The sequence below is a fragment of the Brassica rapa genome, chromosome A08 (assembly GCF_000309985.2).
Source record: "Brassica rapa cultivar Chiifu-401-42 chromosome A08, CAAS_Brap_v3.01, whole genome shotgun sequence".
Lineage (NCBI taxonomy): Eukaryota > Viridiplantae > Streptophyta > Magnoliopsida > Brassicales > Brassicaceae > Brassica > Brassica rapa.
Genome location: NC_024802.2, coordinates 10,263,651 through 10,275,517, shown reverse-complemented (window position 1 = coordinate 10,275,517; position 11,867 = coordinate 10,263,651). Strand labels below are relative to the sequence as shown.

General features: G+C 39.1%; 2 protein-coding genes across 4 annotated transcripts; one reads left to right on the top strand and one right to left on the bottom strand.

Annotated features, from left to right (window-relative positions):
• Positions 1–893: 893 nt before the first annotated feature.
• On the bottom strand, positions 894–7,748 carry LOC103849514 (lysine-specific histone demethylase 1 homolog 3). Of its 3 annotated transcripts, none has more exons than XM_009126266.3 (10): positions 7,595–7,748; positions 7,270–7,383; positions 6,016–7,185; positions 5,512–5,647; positions 3,146–5,365; positions 2,950–3,043; positions 2,451–2,788; positions 1,597–2,310; positions 1,410–1,484; positions 894–1,268 (listed from the first exon to the last, which is right to left on the bottom strand). In XM_009126266.3, the coding sequence occupies exons 3-10, from the start codon at positions 7,134–7,136 to the stop codon at positions 1,203–1,205; spliced, it is 4,764 nt and encodes a 1,587-aa protein (XP_009124514.1). In that variant the 5' UTR covers positions 7,137–7,185; positions 7,270–7,383; positions 7,595–7,748; the 3' UTR covers positions 894–1,202. The 3 variants fall into 3 exon arrangements, with proteins under 3 accessions (XP_009124514.1, XP_009124513.1, XP_033133873.1); XM_009126265.2 differs by having other exon boundaries at positions 940–1,268; positions 7,270–7,483; positions 7,595–7,729; XM_033277982.1 differs by lacking the exon at positions 7,270–7,383 and having other exon boundaries at positions 940–1,268; positions 6,016–7,034; positions 7,595–7,703.
• A 128-nt stretch (positions 7,749–7,876) lies between these two features.
• LOC117127475 lies at positions 7,877–11,850 on the top strand. The gene is made up of 2 exons (XM_033277985.1): positions 7,877–10,962; positions 11,050–11,850. Exon 1 carries the CDS (start codon positions 8,655–8,657, stop codon positions 10,947–10,949), a length of 2,295 nt encoding a protein of 764 aa, XP_033133876.1. The 5' UTR covers positions 7,877–8,654; the 3' UTR covers positions 10,950–10,962; positions 11,050–11,850.
• The last annotated feature ends 17 nt before the right edge of the window (positions 11,851–11,867 follow it).

The following is an 11,867-nucleotide window of genomic DNA, read 5'->3' as shown; positions in this document are numbered from 1 at the left end:
TGAGTGATGGGGGTTAGTCTGAAATTATCATATTATCCAATATTTTTTTCAAAATGTAATAAAAGGAAAAACAGAAAAGAAAAGGGATTCTACAATTAAAAATTGAAATCAACATTGCCGTCACCTATACTAAAATATAAGAAACCAGCCAAGGCCTAAAGGAGATTTCAAATTCTCTGTCACGTTAAGTTGTGAAAGACACTGCAACTCTGAAATTTGAATACTACTGACTATATACATGATCGCTCTGCTTTAGAGCCCCATGTCTCTCTGCCAACTCAAAACAGCTCTGCCTATAACAATAAACACCGTACAAGCAAATTACTATTAGTCGCTGTAATTTAGACTAACATGGCATATGCTACTCCCATTGAACTCATAAATAAACGCCTACGATCACAACTGAATCAATGCAATGAAGCTCATATTAAATGCGATCTAATAAAACACCTAAGCAAATATGTACCTGTCATCAACAAGCAGAATGCTTCTTGAACCAAGGCATCTAGAAAGATTTTTCATCTCTCACCAATATGGGTGGGTTAAAGCCAAGTTTATGTTTCCTCACCTGCAAAAGCCAGCATCAAACTCTCAACCACATTACTAACAAGTCTAAGAATATGCTGACCAAATTACACACACAAAGCAAAGAACCTGCCTCAGATGCAGTTCCTCTTCCACAAACGGCTTGCAAGTCTAAAGACACCAGAAGAAGATCACAATCCTAAATTGCTTTTAAGCTGAAGTAATCCAGTTTCTGAAATGTCCATCTTTACCTGCAAGCGTGAGAGTGATAGACCTGCAACTGTGGAATCGCAGATAGGGAAAAGAGCTAACCAAAGTATGGCTGCTGCTAGTATAAGCAAACCAGAACATAATATCACACTAAACAGTAAAAAAAATGAAACGCTTTTTCTCTTGGGTTCTGGAAATGATATATGAATCTCAAGAAATGTATTCAGAGATACCTGAAGGAAAAAATTGACTAATGGGGGTTAACACTAAATCGTAAGCTCTATACAAAACTAAAAACAATCAGCATGAGTTGAAAAACATTTATCATCCGAGAGCATCTGCTTCTTTGAAAAAGTTTCTTGATAAATGAGCAATGATATGTTGTTTATGCGAAGGGGCTTTGCCATCCTTTAGCAGATACCACCAACTCAAGTACTATTGGCCATTACTGTCGACCAAAATGGCCATCAAGGTTTTGCAACTTTAGCCATCGCAATGTACTTGTCAACTTGTTTGTCCACAAAGTCACGAATCTGCATAAATATTTTAATCAAATGCAGTGACAATCAATTCGAAAAATGCAACTATTTAGTGATATTTACTTAAACGAGGAATCTAAAGACAATATTTTTGGCAAATATTTAACTCTGAAACGTTGGAAGCTTTTTACAAACCTTGTTTTTCCGCTTTGAGTCAAGGAATTGGGGAACAGCCATGGCTTTCTCCGCGTCTGTTGTTTGCTGCATTACCTGATAAATCGCAAGAGTTTCAGAAGCCTTTTTCTAGCTTCGTAGAGAAAAAAGAATTGCAGTATACTAATTGAAGAATTTTGAAGAGTAGAAAACCACAAAAGTCACAAACCTTTGTTGCTGTCTTCTTCATTATTGACTTGTATACATCTCTATCAATTTTCTTTGCTCTATATGGGGTCATAAGCAACGATGCAACAAAATCTACAACCCCCTGTTTCAACCGATCTGCACCCCTGATATGACTTTTACGTGGCTCTTTATTCACTGTAACCTGTGACATAGAACCTTCATTCGCGGGTTGGTCATGCTTCCAACTAGGAGGACCCGTCGAACATGCCATCGAACCTTCTTCATCCTTCATATGCAAGGCACGGTTGAAAAATTCAGGATCAGCAGCAGCAGCTTGAGATTGCCATCTATCTATTGCATTGTAATCCTTGACACCATCGCTACTACCGCCAGTATCAACCCATGCCCCGGTAAAAACACTGGTTTCCGCAGCCCCACTCTCTCTAGAACATTCTCTGAACTTTGAATGAGATCCAAGTTCATTCGAATGGCTACGCTGTGAACAATTGTCGACCTGAACCCTTGAACTGTCAGGGTCAAGACAGGAGGCAGGGAAATCATACCAGTCCCGAACTTTGCAGTTCCTAGAGTCTATCTCTGACATACAATCTTGTCTTCCTAAGACGTTGCCTGGAAACTTTTTCTTAAAATCAGATTCGTCCATTTTTGCATACTGCTCTCGCCTGGCAAATTTATGGAACGAGGGAATCTTAGGAAGCTGCAATGAAGTACTTTGATAGGCCTCAGAAAATGCCTGCAAGACAGAAACGTCAAATTTATTTGTTAGCAAATAAAGAAAGGTCAATTTAAGAGGGAAAAGAAAACACTAAAATAAACACATTCAGCAATCATCAATCAATGCATATCACTCATTCGAAGATAAAAAAAACTTGCCTTTGCAGCTGCTTCAGCTGCTACACGAGCAGCCTCAGCTGTAGCAAACACAGCCTTTTCTTCCTCAGACATAGGTAGCTGGTTGTCCTCAATCTCTCCATCTGTTGTCGTATCGTTGCCATTGCTAAGATTTCCCTTACTGTCTGCATCCTCACTATTCTGCTTTCTTCTTATTCTAGAGATATTTGTAGGGTTTGTTCGTCTCAATGATTTCATTTCCCTATTAGCTTTTTCTTTCCGGTAAAGTTCCAACCACACATTAACAAGCTGACTTGCAATGGCACGGATATCACGGCTCGTGTGTGCACAAACCTTTTCTTTCACAGTCTTTCCAATGCCTGCATCAACAAGCGGAAAGTAAGCAACTTAGAGAAAATAAAAATTAATAACCGGAATATAATCACAAAACTGCTTGCACGTGATATTGAATCTTAAGACAGAACCAATTCCATGTGGTATATGAGACAGAAATTGTACTTAAAAGAAAATAACCAAATACCTGAGAGCCTCACGGCAAAGAGATCACTCGTAACTCGAACAAGAATATGTACACAATGACGTAAAAGCTGGGTTCCATTCTTCCCCATCGAATCCTATTAGAGAAATATAATAAGCAAAAATCTATGGAGCAAACATAAAAGCAAAAGAAAGCTGTTTTCTTTGCTTTGCTAAAGGCAAAATCCCACTAAGCTTACCAGGATCCAAGAGTTCAGCACTGTAAGCCCTTCTTTTGTACCAGCAAAGGATTTCAAGGTTTCACCAGGTAGGTTAAGCAACTCCTTGGCTAGATGCAAACGCCCAACAGTTGTTTTGGCAGAGAAGAACATGTTCCGAAGCAATGAGTGTCTAGCCAACACATTAGACAGCTCAACAACTTCAAGTCTCTTTATTAGGTCGCTGACTTCATCCCTTATAGATACAGATTTCCTCTGCGCCTTTTCTAGTGTTTCTATTTCGGCTGTATAATCATTTCCACTTCTTAATATATCGATTATACGCACAGCTTCCCGGACTCCAGTCATCATTGCGCCACCAACAGTGTCAGGATGCTCTTTGCATGTTGCCTCACCAGCAAAGAACAAACAATTCTGAACAGGCCTTCCCAGTACATCATAATCTTCACCAGAGGCACCAATAGCAACATATGAGTAGGCACCATAACTGTAAGGATCAGCGCCCCAGTCAGTAACTACCGAAGCAACAGGATCAGGCACCAGATCCCCACCAAAAAGCTTCCGAAGAACCATCATTGCATGATTCACATGCTCAGACTTACTCTTGTCTTTATAGTCAACCGCAGCCTTCCCAACCACCAAAGCTATCAGAACAGGAGCACCAACAGTTTTTTTGACATTCCAAAACATAAAGCATTCACCTCTTTGATCGGTTTCCTCAGCCGTTGCCCCAAAATAATCCAAGCTATCATCCCAAAATACCTTTGAGAACTCCAACACAACTTTATTTAGAACTCCAAAACCAAGTTGTTTGATTGATGAATATTTCCAGTCCGGCAAGGGTGGTGAAAACTTAATGGTTTCTGCTTTCAAGCACCCAAGAGGAACAGTAACCAGAACAGCATCTCCAAGATACTCACCACCATTTGATGTACTAACTATGACTTTATGCTTGTTGTTATGCATGGCGGAGACATCAGAGGTATAAGATACCTCAGAAACTACATTGTTCAAGCGAATATCAAGTCCTTCAGCAAGCGACTCAGCAACTCTGCTATAACCACCTTTAATCATAGCATGTGGCCCTCCAAACCCGCCATAAAACTCATCTTGATTCCAGTTAGAAAGCGAAACTTCCTTGAGGACAGCAGCACAACCATACTCTGTATGAGCAAAATGCCAATTCATAACTCTTCGCTCCAAAGGATTCAAAAAATCCTTTTTTAACCTTCCATCATGCTTAAAGGTACCAGTGATGCCTGTTCTTGAGAATGAACCATTTATTGAATTGCCAATCCCGAATCTTTCAATGTTCACCTTCTCATGTGGCATCCTCAGCCGCTGGAGGCCATATTCTAGACCATCCTCGAGCGACATTTTATTTGCTCTATCCTTGCCTATCTCCTCAACAAGCAAATCCATATCATCAATCAGACTGTTGAACTCTCCTTGTAAAGCATCATCTAATTCTGGAGGAACCTTTTCCCCTGTTACAGTATCATAAAGGGGACAGAATCCATGCAAAACACTCAACTCCAGACCTAACTGGTTACAGACCAATGCTGATGGATCTGGCATTCTTTCAGATGGCACATCAGCCTCAATTCCTGTAATTATGCTGGCCCCCAGATCCACAGGAACTGAAAGAGAGGACCGGTCTGTAAATACACGACCACCTACTCTACTTCTTGCCTCAAGAACTGTGACAGAAAAACCTTGGCGCTGTAAATGACGTGCTGCTGTTAATCCAGCGGGACCGGCTCCGATTACTATTACTTTTTTCTCATCTTCAACCTCACACTGAACACAGTCTCTTCCGCTAATTTGATTACAATTTGCAGAGGATGGTGTGCTAGACAAAGCAGTCTTCGGTACTGAAACTGTTTCCGGACACTTTTCGACCTTGGGTGCATTAGCATCTGGTGGTAAACCATTTATGCTGACAGAATGTTTGCAATCTTCAATAATGCTTGCCTCGCATGCCTTGCTGGTAGATCCCAACATTGCTGAGGTCGCACATCCTACAATTTCTGTTTCATCATTTTGGAGAGCACAGTTCTTACCCTCGCTAGTCGATTCAACGGCTTTGACCTGACCAAAGATAAAAGTATCTCCTTCAGAATATGCAACAGAAGCCATATAACTTTCTTCAAGCTTTTTCCCCTGAGAAAGATCATCATCATGATTAATCGAAGGGCACCCTTTTCCCCTCACGGATGAAACCCCAGTATTTATATATCCCTGCAAAAAAACACCATCACATGCGGACTATGAGAAACCAACACTCATTCTCTTTTTAATAGTGCATACAAGTTAAAAACAAACTTACGAAACAATCAAACACAGAGAAAACTAAAAGGAGACAGGATAGAAGAGCACAGACTTACTCTCTGATCAAGAAACTTATAGACCTCTCTGATAAGGTAAGCTGAAGGAAATTCACTCTCGGAAAGGCCAACAACACACTCGGTGACAGGTAATATTCGGCTGACATTTTTACTCCACAGACCTAAGATAGAATTCCTGTATCACAACTAATATCAGTTATGATATATATAAAGAAGTGTTAAGGAAGTCTCCAAGAGGACAAACGAAACGCAAAAATTATCCAAGTTTGAAAGACAGAACTGTTCCAAGTAAAATTGTTGAAAATAAATGGACATAAAAAAACTTGAAAATCCTTGAATCTCACTAATAGGCCTGTCAAACAGTACAGCATGCATTCACGGTTTCCAACAAATGAAGAAGTTAAAAATGGGATTAGACATCTCAAAGTACAGTATCTTAAGGTACACCCTTCTCCTGGACCTTAAGAAAAATACATTTTATACAAGCTAAGAAAACCAAAGCCATGTATCTGAATCCATAACAGCCGAGGAAAGGAAACTAACCTGCAACGTAGGTACTCCTGATGGCTCCCTTTGCGCTTCAATACCTCTTTAAGTATAGTCTTCTCCACCGGACTAACCGACTGGGCTTTAAGGCCAGCTGCCACCGCAGCTGCTCTACCAATCTCAATTTCCTTGGAAATAAATGGACCGAAATCACACTTGTCGCTTCCTTTAAAGGACTTGTCACTTTGACAATCCAGAAAGCCTTGCTCATTCTCCCAATTCATATCTTCTCCATACACCATGTTTTCATGCTTACGCTTTCTAGCAATGCGCTCTGGACGTTGCAAGGTGGATGGCTTCCCAGAATTAGGTAATGAAACTGCATCACCTCGGAAATCTTCATCTTCATAGGGAGTTACTGAAACCGGGGAAGCTTCAGCAGTTCCATCTTTGAGAGTATTAACTTGGATACCACCTCCGTTAGAAGCATCACGGTGTGAAGAACGCTTGCACTTCTGACAGATCGCAACCTCAGAATTAGACTCAAGGGAACGATCCTCAAAATTAAATTGGATCCCACACACACACATAACAATTTTTTCCTCTCGGAAATGACCAGACTCTGATTCTGGCTCTCCCAGGTGTATGTGCTCATCAGGAGAAAGAACTGAAACATCTTTTCTATCAACAGGAGGATAAACATCGACATTTGGCAGCGGTCTCTTGGATTTATCATCTGCATCTGCTTCCTTCTCTAATATCACTGATCTTGTACTCGATTTAACCTTGGTATTATAGATATCATCCAAGCTCTTTTCGTTGACAGTACCTTCCCTGCCAAGCTCAGATGCATCGTCAGCCATATCAGGGCTTGGGATCAAAGTCACAGTATCAACCGGAGGAACATCCTTGTCATTCCTAACCCTTTTCTTGTGACCCTTCAATCTCTTCCTAAAGCTGGCTAAGGTGTCATCCATATCCTCAGAATCCTTGCGTACATGAGTCAGTTTCTTCATCTGTTTACCAGTAGTCTGAGTCTCAACTTTACTCTTAGTAGCAGTTTTGTGCTTCATAACCTTTAAGAGAGATCCGATAGGTTCATCATCATCAGCATCATCTTCGAAATCAAAAACCTTAGATTCTTTCTTGGAACCACATTTCTTCCCCTTCCCATCCATTTCAATACCCAACTAAAGACTCTAGAATCCGAACTAACAAAACTTTTCCCTAAGCAAAAAAAAATCAACAACGTATGTCACACAAAAAGCCCCTTCCAAATCGACCAATACACAAAGAAAAGCACCAGCTAACCTTAAGAAGACGGTAGACGAGAGTAAGATAACAATCAATCAATCAATCAAGTTTCCTCTGATTAAGATGCGCAGCCTCAATTTTTAGGGTTTTCTAGCAGAGTGAGCTGGAAACCTAGAAACCAGAGAGTACAAAACTGAGCAACGGAGGAGACGATTGGGGGGAAGCAAATACATGAAACAGAAACGAACGCCGGAGATAGATAATGGGAGATCTGCCGGCGAAGAGCACAAATTTGGGGGTTCAGAAATGGATTTAGGGTTTTTCAAGGAGATTGATAATGAAAACGAAATCGAAAGCAGTAGAGGGAGGAAGTGCCCTTTACCTTTGGTCTCTAAGATAGATCCTCCTCAGAAGCCACGCACGCACGCTTCTTCAATGTTTCAAAACCCAAAACGAAGATGGTGATATCTAATTTCGGAATACAACCATACGGCACGCTTTAAAACGCCGCGTTTCCATGATTCTTATGAGTTATGTATGAGATTGACAAAAAGAGATTTTATTGGCAAATAGTTAAATTCTTAAATTTTTAAGAGATTGCTTGAAATACAACAAATCGCTTGAAATGCTACAAATTTTATATTTTGAAAAAAAAAAACTACAAATTGAATATTTTCTTTAAAAAATATTGGGAAAATTGCCAAAAGAGAACAAGAAATCAGCATAGTTGTCCCTATGGTATAAATCCATTTTTTTCCATTTTTTCTCCTTTTTACCCTTTCCATATGTTAAAATTAATGTAAAAAATAGTTATAAGAATCAAAAAAATTATTAAAAATATAAAAAACTAATAAAACACCCATTTACACAAACACATATTTTTTTAGGTTTGAAAAACATAATAAATAATGTTTTTAAATTACGTTCTACTAAAAGTAGAATTCTGTTTCTACACAAAACGGGTGAGTAGAAAATGCATTCTAGAATGAACACATCCATCTACTTGTTTTAGAACGTAAAAACTACTTTTTACTATAATTCTAAATATGGGGAATACGAATTCTACTATTTGTAATGATCGCTACTTTTATTCAGAAACATGTTTCTACTTTTATCGAGTATTCTAAGTTATCAGGAATGCAAAATCTAAAACATACACGAACGTCCACATAGTGTAGAAATTACATTCTGGAATTTTGTTATGTTCTACACAGTGTAGAAGGTGCCTTCTACGGATAAAAAAACTGAATTTTCGAAAATTAAGGAAGTTGCAGTTTTAAAAATATTCTAAAAATATTCTAACTTCCTAAAACGTGTTTTCATTGATTTGCTTCGTGAAAAATTAAAAAAAAAAACGATTTTGAATGTTCTTCTTCACCAATCTATGATTTCCCCATGATTTTTCTATAGTTTGTCTTGTGATTTTCACAAAAACTTGTTCTATGATGCATATCTATACAACATGTGGTGTTTGGGAGTTTGGAGCAACCACGGGATGGGTTTTTTCGGCTGATGAGAAAGGGGCTAGGCTACTGTTATTGGAATCAAGTTCTACCTTAGAGGTTTTTAAAAGAATGGTTTTGGAAGATTTTGATATGGAAGAAGATAGCTTACCCGATTTGGAGTTGAGTTATCTACCTAATGAGTTGATCAATACATCAACTTGTCCACCTGTGATCATTGCGAATGATCGACAGCTTCAGAATTTTGTTGGTTTTGTTCAAAAGTGTGTTTCTACTCGATTGTGTGTAACGTCTAAAGCCAAAGTTGAGAATCTGAATGAACCAGACTTTGATCTTAACAAGTCGCCAGCTGATTCAAGTTCTGCTCAAGAGGAGGGAAACTCGGTTGATAGGGGGAACGAACCGGCTCCTGTGTTTGTTGAGAGGCAGTGCGAGAAAAAGAAAGAAAAGATTAGAAGAGTCGAAGTTGATGAGGATGCCTATCATGCCGATACCATGATCTCGGCCAAAGAGGACATACATAAGATGTCAAAGTTTTCTGTGCTCAATGTTGTTAAGAAGGGACAATTGTTTGAGAACAAAACTTTGCTGAAGGCGACTTTCGAGCTATGTGCAATGAAGCATAACTTTCACTACGAGGTTATCAAAACGGATAGACAACTTTGGTACGTTAGATGTGAGGATAATGCATGCAATTGGTGTGTTCGAGCAGAGTGTTTGAAGGATTCTGAATATTTCATTATCAAAAAGTATGTCGGTGAACATACATGCGCACCTTCAAACAAAACCAAACCGGGTAGGACTGCTTCGGCCAAAACTATAGGCAGTCTGATTATGCATAGGTATGAAGGGGTTAAGGAAGGGCCAAAATGCAATGATATAATACAGATTATGCTTATGGATCATGGCTGTGAGATCACGAAATCTTTAGCATGGGATGCTCGTGAATATGCGGTTAATGCTGTTAGAGGTATACCAGAGAGTAGTTATGGAAAAATACCGAAATACTTGCACATGCTCAGAGAGGCTAATCCGGGAACACATTCATCGTATGAGATTGACAGCAATGGGAGATTTCGGTACCTGTTTATTGCATTTGGGCAATCGCTACGAGGATTTAACAGAGTCATAAGGAGGGTTATTGTGGTTGATGGCACTTTTCTGAAGAACAAATACAAAGGAGTTCTATTGGTTGCAACTGCTGTAGACGGAAATTCTAATTTGTATCCTCTTGCATTCGGAGTAGTCGACTCAGAGAATGAAAATTCTTGGGAATGGTTTATGAGACAACTAAATAGTGTCATTGCTGATGATCATCATTTGGCTTTCATTTCGGACAGACATGCGGCCATTGCTAAGGCGCTTGAGACTGTGTATCCAACAGCTAAACATGGTATTTGCATTCATCATTTGTTGAATAATGTGGTAACATATTACCATGGGAAAGGACTTGTTGGGTTGGTTGCAAAGGCGTCCAAGGTTTATAGAGTTGCTGAGTTTGAAAAGATATTTGCTAATGTGTGTAATATCAGTCCGGCAATTGGAAAATACCTAAGGGATGCTGAAGTCCAAAAGTGGGCAAGATGTCAATTCTCTGGATATAGATATGACATAAGGACAACAAACCCAGCCGAATCCATCAACTCTGCTTTGCGTTCGCCGAGAGAGTATCCAATCATTCCCTTGTTGGACAGTATCAGAGAAATGCTGACTCGGTGGTTTTATAACCGTAAGAAAAAGATTTCAAAGCATAATCATCCTCTTACCGAAGATGTGGAGAAAAAGATTGAAAGGAGAACCGAGAAAGGCAAAAGATTTGCAGTTTACCCTGTCAGCGATGGTCGCTTGCTTGTTAGAGGTGATAAAATCGACTGCTTAGTTGATTTGGATAGACGTACTTGCTCATGTGGGAAGTACAACCTGATGAAGATACCTTGTCGGCACGCAATTAAAGCTGGGTTTCATGTTGGAAGACAGCCACACACATTAACTGATTTATTTTACACTACAGAAGCTTGGCGAGAAGCTTATCATGAAAGCATCAATCCTATTGCTGTTCCTGAGGATGCTTGGTCCATGCCAGAAGATGTTGTCGTGGACAATGTGCTACCACCAGAGTCAAGAAAATCAGTTGGAAGGAATAGAAAACGCAGATATGAAACTGTTGAAGATAAACTTCGGTCATCGCAAACATCACAAAAGAGGCAGCCTCGCAAGTGTAGTAGATGTGGTATTAGTGGGCACAACAGAGCAACTTGTAAAATACCAATATAGTCAGTCACATATGGTAAGGGTCAGCTTATATAGCCAGTTCGTTTATATGTTTTTCAATCTCGATTTAATTGTGTTTCATGTATTGATGTTTCTGTTACAGGTTGGTATGTTCAAGTATGCAAGTTGTGGTGTTTGAAAGTGCAGTGTTGCCTTGTCTCGTATGGTTTTTTCTTCTAAAAACAATCAACTTTGTTTAACTTTGGCTACTTTGGATAATTCTCATATGGTTATTTTATCAGTTTCATTGTTATACATTGGTATTATTTTCACTTCACTTCTCTATCTCTCTGTTTGTTTAGTTATGTTCAGCTATGCTTTTGAGTTCGAGTTTAAGTTTGTTTGACAATAGCTGATGTCTGATTTTTCAACAAAAAAGGTGGATTGTAAGAACAGATCACTGAGCACAAAATATAAGAACCACTTGACTGGTAAAGTCGACACAAATATTGTAGCAACAAAACACTTATTGAAGCCAATACTAAGAACCAAATGACTGGTAAAAACGAAAAAAAACACACTAACAAGAAGATACTTAGAACCAGTAGACTGATTTCACTCATTCTTGGCTTCTAAATCTTCCAAAAAGCCATAGAATGCTTCCTAAGCAACCTAATTCGAGTGAATTTTTCTGCTTCCTAACTTCTTCTTCTATTCTCTGTGTGATACTACTTTTCAGATCTTCAATCTCTTCCACAATTCTCCCTTGCTCAGCCTCTACCCTTCGAATCTCATCAAGCAAGGCGTCATCAACCCACTTAAATAAATGATTTTCCTTCTTTCGCTACATAGAAACGAAAATCATATTAGGAGAAGTAAAATGGAATGAAAAAACATGCTGTTTATCCTACACAATCGAAAATCGAATCAGACAAAAAAGGAACATAACTGCTCGGTAAATGAATCGAAAAACAAATCAAG